The following is a 19,522-nucleotide window of genomic DNA, read 5'->3' on the forward strand; positions in this document are numbered from 1 at the left end:
TTCCTAAGCATCTCAGAGTAAATTACTACCCTGAATATAGAATATTTAAATTTAGGGTCAGACAAACCAAGTGCAACCACTCCCATATGAAGAATCTAGGAACCCAATCTCCATTTGGAACAGTCTTCGTGATCCCTACCAAGAGCCCAGATATACAACTTAAGAGGGACACAAAAAACCCATGGAATCAAAGCATGATGTAGAGAAAAGCAACTTCAGGCTAAACATGCTGCAGGTTAAGCAGCATGCTGCCAAGAACTGCATCCATGTCCTCAGTGGGAAGGTCCTACCCCTCTCCTTCCACTAGTACACAGTGGAAGCACTACAGGCTGGAGTCTTAGCCCAGATCTCCCCTTCTCAAGGTTCAGAAGAGCTTCAGTCCTGGTCAGCAACCCTACTATTAGAAGTTATAAAATATCCAAATATAAGACTATATGGTTTTGAAGGCAGACAGAATGTACTTCCTTTTTTGCAGTATGGAGAACACGACCACCCACCAGGGGGTGCCAGAAACTGTACCCAATGTCAGCTCACAAAGCACCTCCCTCTCCCTAGTCACAGGCAGTCCAGGTAACGGTAGCACTAGGATTTATTGAACTGTGCCTTAGTACAGGCGCTGCGGCTTGCCCATCGTGCTCTTGATGTACAAAGCCCGGACATTCTGCCAGTTCTTCTTGAGCAAGGACACCAGGAAATTGACTGCTAAGTGGATGTTGTACACGAGCTCATCATCTGTCATCTTCACGTGACCAACAGCCACTGCTAGACATAGCACCTGCGGGAAGGGTAAAGTCAAATCAGACTGGTGGCTAGATGGAAAAGAACCAGAGCAGGAACATCTACAGGCCCCATCCATCCCTCCCCCATTCCAGTGACCCTAATGAACAGGACCAACCCCAGGCCAGGAAGACCAGGGCCATGTACAAAGCTTCAATTCTGCTCAGGGGCTGTCACATGTCCTAATTATCCAGACATTCAAACCAGAGCTCCCATTCAGAGAATGGGGGGTAAACTTCAGGACTGGTAGTGCCTACCAACATCAAGACTTAACCTATGCACGGTAGTCAGACTTCCTTACCTTCTTCATCTGAAATTTGATGGTGGACTTCACTTCATCCACTTTGGCCACCATGTTCTCATTGTGGGTCAGCAAGGAAGGAAACTTGCCAGCCTTATTCAGGCCTGGGCCCAGGATTCGTGGAATCTGCTTGATCAAAGATTCTGAAGCCAAAAAGGCATCATACTTCTTGGCTGGTAAAAAAGAAGCCACTGGATGCTTAGGAACTGGCCCCCGAAGGCAACCTCCAAACAGCTGTCAACCAACCATGAAAGTGGCCTCTAACCACCAAACTCTACCACCCCACCCCCCCGCCCCGCCACATACCAAGTCTTTTTAACTCTCTTATTCCAGCTGATCTCTTTCGTTGACTTTTACTGGCTCAACATTTACATGAAACCTGTTGTCAGCAGCTCAGGCTGACCCACTCTCATGTTCTAATAGCAAATGCATACACTGGTTAAAACTCCTTGAGTTCAAATCCTGCCTACTTCCTCGTTACAGGATAACCAGAGTACCAGTTTCCTATCTGTGAAATGCTTACACCGGATAAAGATGAAGAAAAGAAAAAAAGAGAGCTTTAAGCATAAATCCTAACTCACCTGACTAGTGAGCTTACGGGAGCTAACCTGTTTATAAAGGATCCTCAAAGCAAATACAGCTTAAAACTATCACTTAAGTCAACTCACCACAACAGATCTTTTCCATGATTCTCTGCCCCCTCTTCCATCATTTTAAAATCCAAATGGCAGCCACGTCTCTTTTCTACCAGTCCCATGACAACAGTCTGCCCAAATACAAAACCACCCCAAGCCACACTCACCCAGCTTCTTGACTAACTTCTTATTCTTGTTGAGTTTCTTCAGCGCCTCAATGTCCATGTGGGGAATATCCACTGCCTTGGCCTCATCACAGTGCTGCTGGTCCCCCAAAACACACACGGAGAACTTGGGGCGGGGAGTGGACTTAAGCCTGCGTTTTAGGGGACAGAACAGATCAAGCCCCGCCTGGGTTTCCAAAGCAGGTGAAGGGGTCTGGGACCGCGGCAACCACGGAGCCTTACCCAGAACGTCCACATTCACCAACAGCTAGTCTGGCTTCTCAAACTAGCCGGCGGGCTCGGCCAAGGCCTCCCCACGCCTCCCCTCTTATTTTAAGACCCAGGGTGGGGGTCCGTCCAGCCACGCCTGACCGGGGAAGGGGGTCTGAACTACCCAAGCGCGTCCGTGCCGCCGTGGCCGCCCGCCCGCCTTCAGCTCAACAGGGGCCTAGAAAGTGGCGAGGGGCAAGGCGGGGCACGGAGGGCTGGGTGGGGTCAGAGCGGTGCCAACCTGACGGTGCCCGAAAAGCGTTTGTCCTTCTGAGGGTCGTAGTTCTTCAGGCTGATCTGCAGCTCCACCGTCTCCAAAAACCTTAGAGAAGGTGACAGAGTGAGGACGCCGCCCGCGGCTCGCACGCCGCTGCCCTCCCCGTGGAGCCCCGCTTACTTCCGGCGCTTGCGTTGGTTCCCGTGCAGGACTTCCCGCACCGCCTCGTACAGGGTGTCGCGGGACACTTTGCTGCTGCGAGAGAGAAGCAAGACGAGCGCTCAGCACCTGCGAGGCCCGGATCGGCACCTAGAAGCTTCGGCGTGATCGGAACCCTCGGGCCTTCAGAAGCACCCCGAGGGCATTCCGGACACAACGTAAGGCCATTTGAGTGCGACTACGATGCAAGCCCCGGGGAAGAGAGACCCTACTGGGGGCCGGGCCCGGCCGGCGCACTCTAACGCCGGGCAGCGCAGGACGACGCCCGGCGAGAAATGCCCCTCAGCGAAGCAGGGGCAAAGACCACCAACGATTCAGCCCGCAAGTCCTCCTCCCTACCACGGTGCCAGGAGTCGCGGATGACGGTGGATGGCTCCCCAAACGACACTCACCTCATGATTCTCGCGCCGCAGTAACCGGAAAAGAGAGTAAGAGAACTCGCGCATGCGCTCAAATAAGGCTCTTGTTCTCGCGAGATGCCTACTCCTGTAGTTCCCTCTCCCACCACCAAACTGGTCTCGGGAGCTCAATCCCGGGGAGCACCGCCGTCTGCGGCCGCTAGAGGGCACTGCCGTGCGCTGCACAACTAGACTGGCTAGAAGGCAATGAGGTGCCGTCCTGGGCGCCCTGTGGCTCAGAACACCCCGCTTTGCGCCAGCTACTGCCAGGCCCTTAAAGAGGCTGGTCCTGGGTACCGCAGCGTGATGGCCGCCCCGAGAGCGTGCAGCTCCCGCGTTTTTGCCCCTCCACCCTTTGCTGCCCACCTCCTCCGGCCCTCCACACCTGCTTCGTGTCTCAACAGCAGGCTTTACTCTGACCTCTCCCTCATCATCTTGCTCTGGGGCTCATGGTTTCAGAGAAGTCGTGAGAAGGGAGATGCAGAAAGTTATGCTCCCGCTCCCTCGAAGCCTGCAGTGGGGAAGAGCTTGGAAGGTACTTGATAGTTGACTGAATCACACCTACCCGTTAAATGTTTACCCACGAACAAACCTTCTCCAACTCCAGAGAGCTTCGCCCACCTTCCAGGCCCCACTCCCTGTAGTCAGTACCACAGTCACCTACTCAGCAGACCCCTCTGATGGGGCTGAGGGGAGTGGTCTCACACAACACTGCCCAGAATGTGAATGAATGAACTTGAGATCTCTGTCACCTTCCCCTCACAGAAACTTTAGCCAGGAAAAAGATGCCCCTTGTCACTGAGTAGGGTGGGAGATGGCAGTGTCTGTTAGTTCTCAAAAAATATCCAGAGTTCATAAGAAGGCAGACACTGCCTCAAAGAAAACATTAAACTTCCTACTTCTTTTTTTTTTTTTTAAGATTTTATTTATTTATTTGACAGACAAAGATCACAAGTAGGCAGAGAGGCAGGCAGAGAGGAGGGGGCGGAAGCGGGCTCCCTGCTGAGCAGAGAGCCCGACTCGGGGCTCGATTCCAGGACCCTGGGATCATGACCTGAGCCGAAGGCAAAGGCTTTAACCCACTGAGCCACCCAGGCGCCCCAAACTTCTTACTTTTTAATAAATTATTATCCAAGTCAGAACACAGAGGGTCATAACATACTCTTGAGTGCAAGATATTTGTGCTAAGGACACAGGTCACCTCAGGGCTCCTGAAGCATCATTCATCTACCTGGGTCTGCTTTGACCCTACTGAGGTCTTTCAGAAAGTTTCCATCCCCACAGTCTGAAGCAAAAGTGACAAGGAGTGAGCCCAAGGTCAACATCCCTTGGAAATAGAGCTCATCAAGCCTGCTTAGCCCGGGACCTTCTCTGCTGGCTAGGAGGCCAAGATGTTTTCTCTGCATCCTGGAGCAGGGAGGCAGCAGACCCCTGGCATGGCCAGGCTCTGCCTTTACCCCCAGGCAACGAGTCAGGATGAGGCGCTGAGAGCAGAAGTATCCTTCAGGCAGCTGGAGAAGTATCCTTCAGGCTCCAGGAGTGATGGTCAGGGGGCCAGATGTCTCAGGGCGGCCTGTAGGGGCTTCCTCAGGAAAGTGGTGTTAAGCTCTAGGGCTGCAGCCAGGCCCAGCCTGTGGATCTCAGTGATCTGGGGACAGGGAAGAATCATATCAGGACTCCAGCAACTGATCCTTCCCCTTTCCCCTCTGCCCATGGCCCTGTTTAGGAAGGAGAGAGCAATCAGGACCTAAGGACAATGGAGGAGATATCTAAATGCATTACTTCACCATGATTATGCAAGGTCTTCGGGTTCAAGTGGACCTGGGTCAGATATTAACTGTACAACTTACGAAGAGAGCCACACGAATGACAGTTGACAATTATTGGGTGCTCACCATGTGGCAACTTTATAAACCTAGCTTCATGTAACCTGCACAACCCTCCATTTTACAGATGAGAAAACTGAGGGTCAGAGATACTCCACAGTGGCTGTCACACTCCTTCTATGCCACACTGTTTCTTCTAAGACCTGTCTCTAAAACCTCCTGACAGATCTTTACCCTGTATCTTCTCTCCAATCCCCACTCCTTACAGATACCAGACGCTTCTTTACAAAATGCAAATCTGACCAAATCACTCCAGCTTCAGCTGGGCCCTGGGGTAACTTCTGATGTCTCATATTGGAGGCCCTTCTTCCAGGATTGTCAGGCTCTCCAGAGGATCCAGGAGCCTCCTGAAAATGTGCATAAATGTGTGTTCAGATTTTCATTTTTCTGGGAGGATCTACAGCTTTCATCAAATCATCAAATGGGCCTGTGACTCCCCAAAAAAGGCAAAGAGCCAACAGCCAAGGACACCTGACCTTCAAGATAAAGCCCGTGCTCCTCATCATACCCTACAGGGTCTTCCATAGATGTTAGCATGGCCTGGCCATGTGACCTTGGGCAGGTCACTTTAACTCTCTGAGTCTCAATTTCCTCATCTATGAAATGGAGCTAATAATAGTATCTTCTCATTGGTCTAACACATGGAATGAACTAGCATGTTAACGTAGGCAAAGGGCTTTGAACAGTGCCTAAGACCTAGCAGGGCTCAGTGTTTAAACTCTGACCTCTAACCTCACCCCTACCATTATCCATTCTCATGTTTTTAGGCCTCAGTTACTACCTGTAGATCCCCGCTTATACTGCTTCCTTGGCCTGAAATGCCCTTTCCTCAGTGTTGGGCCTTGGCCACCACTCATCCTTTCAGAGCTGAGAAGCCTGTCTTAACTCCCAAACACAAGGTTTAGTTGCCTCCTTCTGTTCTGCAACCAAATGCCCCACACACACCTCTCACCTGGTTCCTACCAGATATTAGGCTGATCTGGTTACCACCTCTCTCCCACCTCACTGGCACCGGTGGAGAGTGTCAAGTCAAGGATGGGACTGTTGATTCCCCAGTGCACCATACAGCATCTGGCCCACAGCGGTATAGGCTGGATGAGCGAATTCCTAAGCAGTCTCATTCCCCAGTCTGAGGCTTGAACTTGTAGTTGGCCTGGCTAACACTCAGGGGGTCTTCCCCGGCAAACATCTAGATGTACATGCTTGTGGCACACTCACAGTAGCGGGATCAGCCCTCGTGGCCCTACCAATACTCACACTGGCCTGATACTTGGTCATCACCGTCAGCATGAGCTTGGCATAGGCCACAGATGCGGTGGCCACTGGCCCCTCTTTACAGAGTTTCTCCATCAACACACCGAACTTCTCAGGGGTCATCTCCACCTGCACACATTGGGAGATGGGACAAGAGAATAAGAAAGGGCCCCAGATTTAATTCCAAACTCTACCACTTTCTAACTAAGTAAGCCTGGACAGGTCACATAACCAAACAAAGCCTCAGTTTCTGCATCTGTAAAATGGTGCCCATGATACCTAAAGCTAAAGACAGTGAAAAGAATTAAATGAGATAAGGCACATAAAGCCTGGCGCATAGGTCTCAGCCTTGCTTGGTGGCCAAAGATATAAAGAAGTGAGGAGTCCCAAGGGTACCATCAGCATAATAGCATCAGCTCTCCTTCATAATAACCGAATAAATGCTCGTTATGCATCGGGCACTGTTCTGAGCATTTTCCACCAATTATCTACTTCCACCTCGCCCCAGCCTTGGGCAGTACGTACCATCATCACTCCCCTTTTGTAAACGGGAAAACAGAGGCATAAAGAGGTTAGGTCAGCTATCTAAGTTATAAACAAATGAGGCAGAACTTTAGGTAGTCGTATGGAAAACTGCCAAAATATACTGTAAGTTAAAAAAGCAATGTACGGGGGTGCCTGGGTGGCTCAGTTGATTGAACGTCTGCCTTTGGCTCAGGTCATGATCCCAGGGTCCTGGGATCAAGCCCTGTGTCGGGCGCCTGCTCATGGGGAAGCCTGCTTCTCCCTCTCCTACTCCCCCTGCTTGTGTTCCCTCTCTCACCATGTCTCTGTCAAATAAGTAAAATCTTTATTAAAAAAAAAAAAGCAAAGGACAGAGCACTGAGCTCAGTGTGTTGCCATCTATGTAAAAAGTAGGCAAAAAGTCAACTTAAACACGGGTCCTTGTATATAAAAGCATCTCTGGGAGAGTTCCCCTGAAACTACTAATACTGATTAGCCCTGGAGAAGGGAATCTGGATGGCAGGGGTAATATTTTTCACTCTACCTTTTGAGCTTTAAAATTTGTGAACAGAGAGGCACCTGGGTGGCTCAGTGGGTTAATCATCTGACTCTTGGTTTCAGCTCAGGTCATGATCTCAGGATCATGGGATTGAGCCCCAAGTAGGGCTCTGCACTGAGTGGGGAGTCTGCTTGGGATTCTCTCTCTCTCTTCCCCTCCGTCCCTCCCCACACTCGCACATATGCACTCTCTGTCTCTCTCTCAAATTAATAAAATCTTTGCTTCCATCTGCCTTTAGCTCAGGTCACGATCCCAGTGTCCTGGGATCGGGCTCCACATCAGGCTCCCTGCTTAGCGGGGAGTCTGCTTCTCCCTCTCCTACCGGCTTGTGCTATCTCTGTCTCTCTCTCAAATAAATAAACAAAATCTTAAAAAAAAAATTGTGAACCTATGAATTTATAACCTATTCAAAAATAAAATTAAATTCAGGGTGCCTAGGTGGCTCAGTCAGTTAACTGTCTAACTCTTGGTTCTGCTCAGGTCACAATCCCAGGATTATGGGATCGAGCCCCATGTCAGGCTCCATGCTCAGCACGGAGTCTGCTTCAGATTCTCTCTCCCTCTCCCTCCTGCACTCATTTGCTCTCTCTCAAATAATAAATAAAACTTTCATAAATAAAATAAAATTAAGTTAAATTTCACACACACACACCCAAAAGTCCCTCCCTAAGGCCACACAGCTAGGAAGAGGCACAGCCTGGGCTCTACCATGCAGTCCGCTCTCAGCTAGCAGCCTTTCAAGCTCCAGGACTCGCCTGCTGTCACGGCCTCACTTGCTGCAGGGCAGCTGTCCTGTTTGCCTCCATCCCTGGAGGGACCAGAAACCCAGGGGGCCCATGCCCACCAGCCACCGCAAAGCTGGCATACATGGCGATGGCACTGCCACACTTCCGCATCCACCCTTCCCTAAGGAAGCCTGCTCACCTGCCGCTCCAGCAGGGACTGCAACACCACGAAAGTGTCCTCTTTCCAGGGAAGCTCCAAGATCTGTCTGCAAGAAGCAGAGGTCCCACTGAGAACAGCCCACGTCTGGATATCTACGGCTCCTACCCCCAAGGCAGGGCAAGGCCCTGGAGACAGCCAAGCTCCCCCAGCCAACACAGCAAGTCATCAGAGCACCTCCCCCCAAGGCTGGTGGCCACCCAGTAGCCAGCCCACACTTGGTGCTGGGAAGGCTATGACCCAAGATGCCTGGGGCGGTGGATCACGAAGGATTTGGCATGAGGTGTACCAAGGTTCCCTGAAAAACAGCAGGAGTGGAGAGCGCATTGTGAGGACAGAAGGTGAGGGTGACCCAGGGCAGAGGATCATGGCCCATTGAGAGGTCCATGAGGCTTTCCAGAAGGCAGCCTTCCCTGCAGCGCCCAGCCCATGGCGATGGCCACTCCAGCTGTGCCTCCTAGGCTAGGGAGCCATCCCTTGCTCGTGTGGAAAGGCAGCGTTGTTACATGGGAGCAGTGTGGCTTCTCAGATGCACAGCCTAGAGTCTGCTCCCAGGGTTTATCATTTGCCGGCTGTGTGACCATTGACCCACGCCCCATAATGAACATGAGCTTCAGGTTTTCTGTCTCTAGGGCAGCCACAGTACCCACCTCACAGCACTGTGTGAGGACTAACGGAGAGAACTAAAAGCACAGAGAAAGGACTCAATGAGAGGTGGCTGACGCTACTTTTCAGACTCTCCCCTTCTCCTGTGAGAGTCTCCATTTTATAGTTCGCATTAGGGTCATGGGGTCTTAGCTACTTACTTGTTTCTGTGTCTGGATTTTTTTTTTTTAAGATTTTATTTATTTGACAGAGAGAGAGACACAGTGAGAGAGGGAACACAACCAGGGGGAGTGGGAGAGAGAAGCAGGCCTCCTGCCAAGCAGGGAGCCCGATGCGGGGTTCAATCCCGGGACCCTGGGATCATTACCTGAGCCAAAGGCAGATGCTTAACAACTGACCCACCCAGGCGCCCTATGTGTCTGGGTCTTGACTCCCCAGTTTTAATACCCAAATTGAACACCACTTTAATAACAATTTTTGAGCACTGACTTGAGCCAAGTACTGTGCTGTAGTCTATGTGCATTACCAAATTAAACATCTAGAAAAATCCTCCCAGGGAAGTATTATCCCCATTTCTCATATGAGGAAACAGGCTCAGAGAGATGGAGAAGGATGCTGGAATCGACACAGGGCAAGGCTGAGATTTGAAATCCTGTCCACCTGGCTCCAGAGCCAGACTCTTAAATGCCGGCCAGGCTCCAGCTATGGTGTGAACTGCTCCAGTGGAGACCACCAGCCTCTTCCCTGTGCTCCCCAAGGCACCTGGCCCAGAAGACTGGAACCCAGGGCTTGGGAAGGGTCCCAGAATGGCAACTTGTACAAGCATAAGGAGGGTGGGAGCGGGGGAGGCACAAGCCAGGCTCGGGCCATAGCAAGAGAGGCATCCACTGTGCTGCGGCTCCTGCTTCAGGCTCAGGGCCCACTCCCCAGCCGACTCCAGCTCCAGGAGGCCAGGAACGGGCTGGGCCAGTGCGAGGGGGTGGAGCAGGGGCAGCAGGGAGGGCTGTACGCTCACCCCAGCATCAGAACCTGCGTGTCCGGCGCCAGGGCCTCATCCTTCAGAAGGCAACACAGTAACTCCGTTTGAGCTGGGCCTGCGTAGGGGACAGCAGAGGGGGGAGGTCTGGGGGCAAAGGGCAGGAGAGGATGGAACAGAATGCCTGGCTCATTATAGGGGGGCATCGTCAGGAAGGAAGGTATCTTTACTGACTGAATACACAATGGCCAGGGTCACCTGGAGTGAAGGGTGCTGGGAAACGAGAGGGCAGAGCTACCAGGCCTAGGGCTGGTTCCAGAATTACCTGTTTCTGGGGCCTGGAGCACCGGGCCAAGAAGGGCTCTGCAGACAGGATAGGCATACTTGGTACAGAAGGAGGTCAGGGCCATGATGAGCAGGCGGGAGGCCGAGGAAGTCAGGGAGAGAATCTACAGCCAATGGGGAGGAAAATATTAATCCACTCGTTTTTTCTTCCCTTTAATAAATGTTTATCAGACACGTATTTCAGATGGTGATACATGTTACAAAGAAAAAACAAAAGTTGTTTTATCTCAAACTCACATGGACTCACCCATTGGAAAAGACACAAAGCTCAGTTCCCCAGCTCCGAAACCCCTTCAGCTTCTGGAAGGGTCTGGGACCCAAGAAGGAGAAGTCGATGCCATGTGATGGATGGCCTGGAGGTCCATGCCCTTCCCTTGCCCCACACTGCCTTGACTGGCCAGACACCTTATAAGGTTGGAAACCCCCTCTCCCAAGCACCACCCTTCCAAGGGCTCAGGTTCTCTCCCACAAAGTGCCTAGCATGCCAAGTGTATGGCAACACACCTACCCGTCTAAGAAAGAGGCTCCTGGTCAGAATGGTTGCATTGCTAAGGCTAAGATCTGGTGAAAGGGACAGGAGCCAGGTGCAGAGCTGCAGGAGAGCTGGGTCCGAGAGCTGCGGGAGCTGCAGCTGGGCACACAGCAGGTCTGTCTGCCAAGTAGGAGGGAGGACACAGACACACTCAGTCTGCCTCTGCTAGGCTGTCTCAAGCCAACAGGGCAGCAGAATGGGTAGGGCAAGGATATTCCAAGGTAGGATGAGGCTGGGAGAGCTGCCCCCATGGTGAGGATTCAAGGGCTAAAAGAAAGCACACAGGGTGAAAAACCCCAACAAGATACCCTCCCCCATTCCCACATGAGGCAAAGAAACACAGACTTAAATGGAAAAAGGCTGGGGAGAGGGGATGTATCCTCAGGGTCTTAAGGGACTCACCTGGCTGGGACTGCATTCATGGAGAAGCTGTAGCTCAAGCGGGGGAGCGCCCTCCAACCCCTGGAAAGGCAAATCCCATGTTAGGGCAGGCAGAGCCCTTGATGATGAGTCAGAGACCACCCCTTTGTCTGGCACAATGGGTGGATGAGGACCCTGGATGTTACCAGAGGAGAGGGACTTGTCTGGGGTTAGATGACCTATCTGTCCTTGGGCCAAGACAAGCCCCTGCAGTGACTGTCCTCCGACCGCCACTCCGACCCCCGCCATCCAAACAACCTGTGCTTTCCTGGGCAGGGCTGAGGTCTAGGCAGAAGGTGGATGGGGGGGCAACAGTGAGCAGGGGCCACTTACCTCCCCAAAGGTCTTGAGGAGCTGCTGCAGCCTGGGAACCTGGTCCTGAAGAGGAGAGCCCAGTCACTGCCAAGTCCCTACCAGCACAGTGTGGCCCCAGGCCCAGTCCTAGCCCCCTCTTCTGAGAAGGCCCCAGATCAGTGAGAGCTAGCAGGCAAGGATGATTCCAGAGAGTCAAGAACACGAAGCCTTAACCTTGAGAGGTGCTTAAGAACTCAAAGGCAACGAGGCTCATGGAAATGCAGCTGCCTAGACTTGTCCTCTCTGCACCCACCCTCATGGGGGCAGACCCAGGCCTGAGGTTGGGAGGACAGGCTGGAGGCTGGCACGATTCCACCCCTTCCACAGTATAGCCCTGGAGCTTCTTTTCTTGCGTGGCAATGCTTTAACTTCATGTTGTCGATCATTAAGGCCAAAGGTTTCCGCCCTCCTATACCTCCATTCGCACCCCCTCCTCAGAGTCTGTAGGGCAGAGACGGTTTCCTTAACCCTACGCTCCTACACCCTGCTCTGTGGATTCCAGTTATCCCAGTTGGGAAATAGTCTCCCGACCAGCTTTGGCCCTGGATAAACCCCCTACTCCTGGGGGATCACCCTAAACCCAGCCTCCCCATCCTAGTACCTGAAGAGCTTTGGGCAACTCCAAACTCTCGGCTAGGTCCTTAGCCTCCTCCAAACTCTGACCAGCCTCCCTGGGCTCAGCCCCAAGCTGGTTCTCCATGGGTGAGGCACCTCCTCCGTCTGCCGGGGGCTCCAAAGATTCAGATTCACGTCTCTCCTCTTCCTGACCTCCTTCCTCTTCCCTTTCCAAACGCCGGAACCTTTTGGGGGCCTGCTCGCCTTGAGGACTGGCAGGCTCTTCCTCTGGCCCCTTTCTGCGTTTCCCAGGCCGTGGGGAGTCCTTGACCTCCTTGCCTTCCTCTTGTTCCTCTTCGGGAACAGGAGCCTGGGCCAACTTCAGCCTCCTGCCTCCCTGGCCTAGCCGCCTACACAGGCCTTGGAGCTGTCTCTGGCAATTTGTAGACAGTGGGGACGTCCCCTCAGTCGCTACCCCAGCGTTCAGATCCCTCCGCAGCAACTCCCCCAGGGCCTGGAGCCAGGCGTCAGGGTTGGGGCTTTGGTCTTGTCGTGCAATCTGCAGCACGGGGAGTAGGCCGCTCTCGGGCAGCGATGGCCCAAGAGCCATCAGTAGGGACATCAGGTTCCTCTGGCATAACGGAGGCAATCGCAGCAGCAGGGGTTTCCTGGTAGCAGAAGGAGGACAAGCAGTTAAAGAGCACCTTGCTGGAAGGAGCAGAGGGCAGCTGGGATAGAGCTAGAGGTTGGGCAGAGAGGCACTAGGAGGTAGTACCAGCGGGACAATGAGGATGGAGGTGGTCAGCACAAGTGCCATTCAACAGACCTTCATGAGCATGTGTTTTTTTGTTGTGGTGAAGCCAGTTTGAGTTCATTTTATGACTGCTAAAAACCAAAAAAATCTCTGAGCAATTCCATCTTTTTTCAACAATTCCTTTTTCTTTCTTTAATTGAGCATGTATTCATGTATTCTGTGCTAGGCTCTGCTCTTTGACACCTCCTATTTCGGCTCAAAAAATTCACATCGAAATCTATGCTATAAAAGATCCATGCTTGTTTTATGTTAAAAAAAAAAATAATCCCTTTCCAAACTTTATATAAAAATATACTTCAGGGGCCCCCTGGCTGGCTGGTCAGTAGAGCATATGACTTCTTCTATTTTTTTTTTAAAGACTGATTTATTTATTTAAAGTAAACTCACCACCCCAAGATCCCAAGTCACATGCTCCACTGACCAAGCCAGCCAGGCGCCCCCTAGAGTGTGTGTCTTGTGATCTCAGGGTCCTGAGTTCAAGCCCCACACTGGGTGTAGAGCTTACTTAAAAATATAAATTAGGGGTGCCTGGGTGGTTCAGTCATTAAGTGTCTGCTTTCAGCTCAGGTCATGATCCTGGGGTCCTGGGATCGAGCCCTGCATCTGGCTCCCTGCTCGGTGGGAAGCCTGCTTCTCCCTCTCCCACTCCCCCTGCTTGTGTTCCCTCTCTAGTTGTCTCTCTCTGTCAAATAAATAAATAAAATCTTTAAAAAATAAATTAATTAATTAAACTAAAAAAAAAAGTTCTACAGGATGGGCCGAGACCCAAAATAATAATAATAACAGTAGTAGTAATACTCCAGGATGCTGTACAGTGCTTCCCATACAGCCCTATGCTCGCCTTGGCTATCCCCCGGAACTTACAAGGTCACAGTCATCTCGCTTTGACGTTCCTTTCACCCAACTGAGTTGCTAAGAGGCAGAGGCAGTCTCTTCTTCCTCCATGTCCCAGTACCCAGCACAGCATCAGCCCATCGCAGGTACTGGGAGCACATTTACTGAGTGAATTAATTCTCTGAGAATAAGTGCCCAGAGATGAGCCTGGGCTACCATGGAGAAAGCAAAGGTAGCCATCTGCCATGTTGTCAACGCAAGAATCCAGATGCTGTGACTGTGACCTGAGGCTTATTGGTGTGGCAAACAAGCCATGGGTACATCGAGCCCACCTGCCATCACTCCTCTGCTCCTCTCTATGTGACTGTGCAGGGCTGCTTGTCATCAATACAAGGGGCACCTGGGAGGTGTGAAAAGAGAAAAAAAATCTGACTTTTATTTTTTTGTGAACAACAGACATGAAGTGAGAGAAAAAAAACTAAAGCAAAAGTTAAAAATGTGGTCAGTTTGTGGTAGAGGATATTGAGAAGTGCTGAGGCAGGGAAGACCCTACTTCAGGGCTTTTAACTTTTGTGTGTGCATGGACCCCTTATCAGAATAAGTGTTAAATGTGTAAGATAAAATACATGGGCTTATGAAAGAAACCAATTATACTGAAATAAAGTTCTAACCAGGGACCCTAGATTAAGTCCCCCTCCTAGTCTGGCAAGAAAAAAACCAGACAGCTGGATAAACATTTCCATGGCCTCCAATTTAGGGATGTGCAAAGTTATCCTGACCCATTTCTTTCCTTCTTTTATTAAGTAAGGTTCTACACCCAGCCTGGAGCCCAATGTGGGGCTTGAACTCGGGACCCTGAGATTAAGACCTGAGCAGAGATTAAGAGCCCCATGCTCAACTAACTGAGCCACCCAGATGCCCCTCTCCTAAACCCATTTCTTCAAAGAAATTCAAAGTGGGGTGTGGGAAGACAATATTAGAATTTCCATTTCTCCTTATCTAAAACACAAGAAATTAAGTATTACAACTATTTAATGTATGGAATGGCCCTTCATAGACCAGTCTCCGGCCTAATTCTGAGGGAGGACTATCTGGAAGTGCAAAGCCCCCTCTCTAGCCCCCTGGTGGCTGAAGGGGGAACCTCACTTTTTTTTTTTAAACTTTCTGTGTCTTTTCCTTAATTTGATAATTAAACCCATTTATGGATACTGCATTATGCCCTTTAACAAAACCAACCTCACTAAATGGTCACATGGCTTGTAAGGATGACTGAAAAGAGACTGAATACCATGGGGTGCCTGGATGGCTCAGTCGGTTAAGCGTCTGCCTTGGGCTCAGGTCATGATCCCTGGGATCAAGTTCCATATCCGGCTCCCTGCTCTGGGGGAGCCTGCTTCTCCCTCTGCCTCTGCCTCTCTCTTCTCCCCCTGTCTCTCATGAATAAGTAAATAAAATATTTTTTTAAAAATTTATTTATTTATTTGACAAAGATCACAAGCAGGCAGAGAAACAAGCAGAGAGAGAGGAAGAAGCAGGCCCCCCGCTGAGCAGAGAGCTTGATGTGGGCCTCGATCCCAGCACCCTGAGATCACGACACGATCCCAAGGCAGAGGGTTTGACCCACTGAGCCACCCAGGCACCCCAGTAAATAAAATCTTAAAAAAAGAGAAAAAGAAACTGAATACCAGTAACGGAAGCCCATCAAATAAGAAAATGGCAGCGCTAACCCTTCTGCTCCAAGAAGAAATTGTCAGTCACATAAAGAGGCCAAAAAAAAAAAAGTTCAAAGTCACTCCAAAGAACGTAAGTCATCAGGAAAGTGATTTTGCCCTAAAAAAGTATACTGTGCTTTGAAAACATTATAAAACCACTCCATTAGATGTCCGGTCACGACGTTTTAAATTTCTACTTTTGTATACTTTATAACGCACATATTTTTACTCTTGTGCACACGTGGTTATACATAAGTATCCCTACACTGGAGGTATGAGTTCGATTTCCTTAGAGATGAAGTATGAGATCAGAAGCCATCTGCGTCCAGGGCTTCTAGTTACTCATTTACACGCGGCAGGAGGCGTGTGTCGCACCCACTCGTCCTCAGTGAAGGTCTGTTGGATGCCCCTCCTTCATGTCCCTGGGGTGCGTGGCAGGGACGCCTGGCTGTGGGGAACTAGTGAAGCTCTCCAGGCCTCGGTCTCATCTGGAAAAGTGGGGTGGCGCCAGCCCCTGCCTGACACGACGTGGAGGATGAAACGCGGCGCCCCGCGACCAGACGACTTACAGCTCCAGGCGACAGTCCGGACCCTCCACGACGGGCTCCTCCCGGCACAGCGCCTCCAGGACGCAGCCCCAGCCGAAGGGCTCCCCGCCGCGACTGCCCAGCGCCCGCAGCAGCCCCAGGCCGCGCCACGCCCCCTCCGGCCCCGCCTGCAGCGCCTGCATCAGGCACCGGGCGGGGGCCTCCAGCTGCGCCCAAGGCGCCGAGTCCGCGCCCTCAGCCACAGCGGGCACCTCCTCCGAGGCCGCCATGCCTAGGGCTACGGGGCTGCGCCGGCCGCTGCTCTGGTTCCTGACCTCAGCCTCGAGAACAGGCGAAAGGGGGCAGAACGCCAGCGCCTGCCCGGACGCCGCTACGACCCTTCTCCCGCACGTGCCACCTGCCCGGCTCAGCGTTCGGAGCCAGCTTCGGAGCCACTCGGCTGGGAGGCCGCCAAGATTCGCGCGCCTCTTTAGAAACGTACGTAGGGGGTGTGGGCTGGGCGGATGGGAAGGGGAGAGGGCAGGCCGGAAAGGGCGGGGCCATAAATGGTCCTCCTGGCCAAAGGATTGAGGAACGGAGTAAGGGGGCGGGACGAAGGCCGAGGGAGCTCCACGGATGGGGCGGGGCCACAACACGGGCGTTTCTTATGGGCGGGGTCATGCCAGAGATAGTGGAGTGGGGCGGGGCTTCGTGGGGCGATGGGTAGTTGTCTGCTGACCCTCATCTACCTTCCTGCACTGCTCCCTGACTGTAGGGGAATGAGAGGTGGATGCAGAATGTATGTCAGCGATCCTGTTGTTCTTCAGGACCCAGGCATCGTTTAATTTTTCTTGATGTCCATTTTGTATTTAGGTCATGGACTTTGCGATAGGATTTAATCAGTTTGCCACCCTACCTTGACGTCACCTCTTCCACAGGCCATCAACTGTCATCACATCAGGGTTTCAGTCCTTTCCAGAAATATTTGATACACAACTACCCCTGAGAATGGGGTGGTAGTAAAACCCAACACTACCTACATGGCCAAAGGCCTTGCTGTGAACTTCCTCCGGAAGTCCAGGAAGCCGGCTTGCTCCGGTTTTTTATCAGGGGCCATGAGGGGCTCCACCTCCCAAGGTTTCAGTTTAAGGAAAGCTGCTGGAGAAGACGGGCTTCCAGGAAAGTGGAGGGAAAGGAGGAGGAATCACTGCAGAGGATAAAAATAAAGAGAGAGGGGATGGGGCGCCTGGGTAGCTCAGATGGTTAAGCACCTGCCTTCAGCTCAGGTCATGATCTCAGGGTCCTGGAATTGAGCCCCACATCGGGCTCCCTGCTCAGAGGGAATCTGCTTCTCCCTCTCCCCTTGCTGGGCTTTCTGTCTCTCCCTCAAATAAATAAAATCTTAAAAAAAAAAGAGAGAGAGAGAGAGAGGGGAGAAGAGCCCCCACAGCATCCGTAAACCTTACTCTGGGTTCCAGTTTCTAGTTACCCTTCTCTCAGCTTCTGCAGCCACACACATCCATTCATTCCATAAACCTTGACTGAGCACCTAGGGCTGGGGATTCAGGGAACAAAGCAAAGACCCTCCACATTGTCGCTGACACTCTAGAGAGGAGAGACAACTAATAAGGAAACAATAGAATGTTTGATTGTGATTAGTGCTTTCAAGACGAATATAGCTGGGAAGGGAGATAGGGTGAGGTAATTTTAAGTAGGTAGTCAGGCAAGATGAACCTGAAGAAGATAAGGGAGCAATTCAGATAGAGATCTGTGGGGAGGCCATTTCAGGCAGAAGGGACAGCACATGCAAAGGCCCCAAGACATAGTGTGGCTGGAGCAGAATGTACTTGCTGGAGAGTAATCAGAGAAGAGATCAGAAAGGTAACTGGGCTAGATCTTGTGAGGCCTTAAGGTCATAAAGAGGACTTTGTTTTTCACTCTAAATAGTATGGTAAGCCATAGGAATATCTTTTTTTTTTTTTTTTTATTTATTTGTTAGAGAGAGAGCGAGTGAGCACGGGCAGACAGAGTGGCAGGCAGAGGCAGAGGGAGAAGCAGGCTCCCCGCCGAGCAAGGAGCCGGATGTGGGACTTGATCCCAGGACGCTGGGATCATGACCTGAGCCGAAGGCAGCCGCTCACCAACTGAGCCACCCAGGCGTCCCAGGAATATCTTGTTTTTAAGTAATCTCTACACCCAACGTGGGGCTTGAACTCATGACCATGAGATCAAGAGTTACATGATTTAGGGACTGAGCCAGCCAGGTGCCCCTGAACGGTAGGGTAAGCCATAGGAATATTTTGAGCTGGATCTGATTTCCACTGAAGCCATTTTTCCCCCCAAAACAATTTCAAGGGAGGTGTTGAGAAAGACTAAGGAGTATTTCCTAGAGAGTGACTGCTTTGCAAAGGCTTAAATAGCAGGACAAAATTTTTTGCCAACACCTCTATCTCAGGTTGGCTGTTCTAACTTCATAGAAAAGGTCTTTGGTCTTCAAATGACCAGCTGTTTGGGGGGAGTGGGGGACAGGCCCTGACAAGTAGTGGGTAGGGTCAGGAATGCTAAATAAACTTCAATGCCTTGCCAGTTCTCCACTCTCGGCTTTACACCGTGATGGTGGCTCTGGCTTATGCCCACTAAGGTCAGCATTCTAGCCAATGGGAAGGAAAACAGGAAGGAAAGCTCTAAGAGTGGTTCAAGAACCCTGGAGGCCCTTTCATGGGATCCGTGATGTCATTACTATTTTCCTAATACTAAGATGTTATTTGCCCTCTCCACCCTCCTATTCTTAGGAGCATAAAGTGAATCTTTGCCAAGGTCAAATGACAGGTGATATTGCAATAGCATGAAGGTGGAAACAACCCTTGGTTCAGGGGGAGGGCATCTGGGCTATGAGCACTCTTTAGATACCAGCAATGATGGCTTAGATGCATTTTATTGGTTTTCTTTCAGAATCTTACAAAAGAGCAGAGTTAAAAACCAAGTCCCCGGCAAGAGAGTGAACCCTTTGTCTTTTGCGAGAGCCCTCTACCTCCTCCCTAGCTCCCCAGCTGTGCCGGTGCTGCGCTCCATGGGCACGGAGGGTTTGCTCCTTTCAGCCCCCACCAAGCCCTGAGAGGGAAAAGACCTACCACCTAGCAATCCCTGCCCCTCAGCCCCATCCCCCACATGTTGATCCTGGTTAGAGAAGGCCGAGGTAGGAATCATCGGAATCCAGTAAGACTTCTGAACCCCAGAAGGCCATGGCCAAGGCACAGTCCATGAATAACACTTCGTCTTCCTGCTCCGTGCCCCCCGGGAACCCTGCTGGGCCCAGCACCTGGGAATAGAGAAAGAAACCAGTGAAAACCCATCAGCTTCAACACCATTGCCCCAGGAACAAGGGAGTCAAGGCTGACATGTAAGATCGGGCAGGTTATACATAGTACAAAGATGCTGCATCCCAGCAGGTGCCTTTATCATTATGGACACGATGTATGGCTTTTACATTTATTGCAGACATTTATTGTAAACATGACCAGCAGCCTCCCTGTCCCATATCCCTGCTGTTACCACCTCACTCCCAGAGATCAGCTGCATACTCTCAGTCCAGAGAGGATCAGAGGTCAGGGCTTCATCCGGGAGCTGGTGCAGATAAATGCAATCAGACTTGAAGGGGCAGTGGCCATTCCCTTGCATGAAGAATCGGCACCGGATCTGGCTAGGAGAGGACAGAAGGAGA

General features: G+C 51.4%; 2 protein-coding genes across 2 annotated transcripts; both read right to left on the reverse strand.

The window, feature by feature from the left end:
* Positions 1 to 435: 435 nt before the first annotated feature.
* On the reverse strand, positions 436 to 3,035 carry RPL10A (ribosomal protein L10a). Its single transcript, XM_080806043.1, has 6 exons — positions 2,976 to 3,035; positions 2,545 to 2,619; positions 2,389 to 2,469; positions 1,881 to 2,029; positions 1,079 to 1,251; positions 436 to 775 (listed from the first exon to the last, which is right to left on the reverse strand). The coding sequence occupies exons 1-6, from the start codon at positions 2,978 to 2,980 to the stop codon at positions 605 to 607; spliced, it is 654 nt and encodes a 217-aa protein (XP_080662169.1). The 5' UTR covers positions 2,981 to 3,035; the 3' UTR covers positions 436 to 604.
* Positions 3,036 to 3,917: 882 nt separating this feature from the next.
* Positions 3,918 to 16,304, reverse strand: FANCE (FA complementation group E). The gene is made up of 10 exons (XM_080806862.1): positions 15,844 to 16,304; positions 11,961 to 12,582; positions 11,339 to 11,383; positions 10,988 to 11,047; positions 10,562 to 10,705; positions 10,034 to 10,157; positions 9,748 to 9,826; positions 8,109 to 8,175; positions 6,125 to 6,250; positions 3,918 to 4,629 (listed from the first exon to the last, which is right to left on the reverse strand). The coding sequence occupies exons 1-10, from the start codon at positions 16,089 to 16,091 to the stop codon at positions 4,528 to 4,530; spliced, it is 1,617 nt and encodes a 538-aa protein (XP_080662988.1). The 5' UTR covers positions 16,092 to 16,304; the 3' UTR covers positions 3,918 to 4,527.
* Positions 16,305 to 19,522: the final 3,218 nt, after the last annotated feature.

Source organism: Martes martes (assembly GCF_963455335.1).
Source record: "Martes martes genome assembly, chromosome: 6".
Lineage (NCBI taxonomy): Eukaryota > Metazoa > Chordata > Mammalia > Carnivora > Mustelidae > Martes > Martes martes.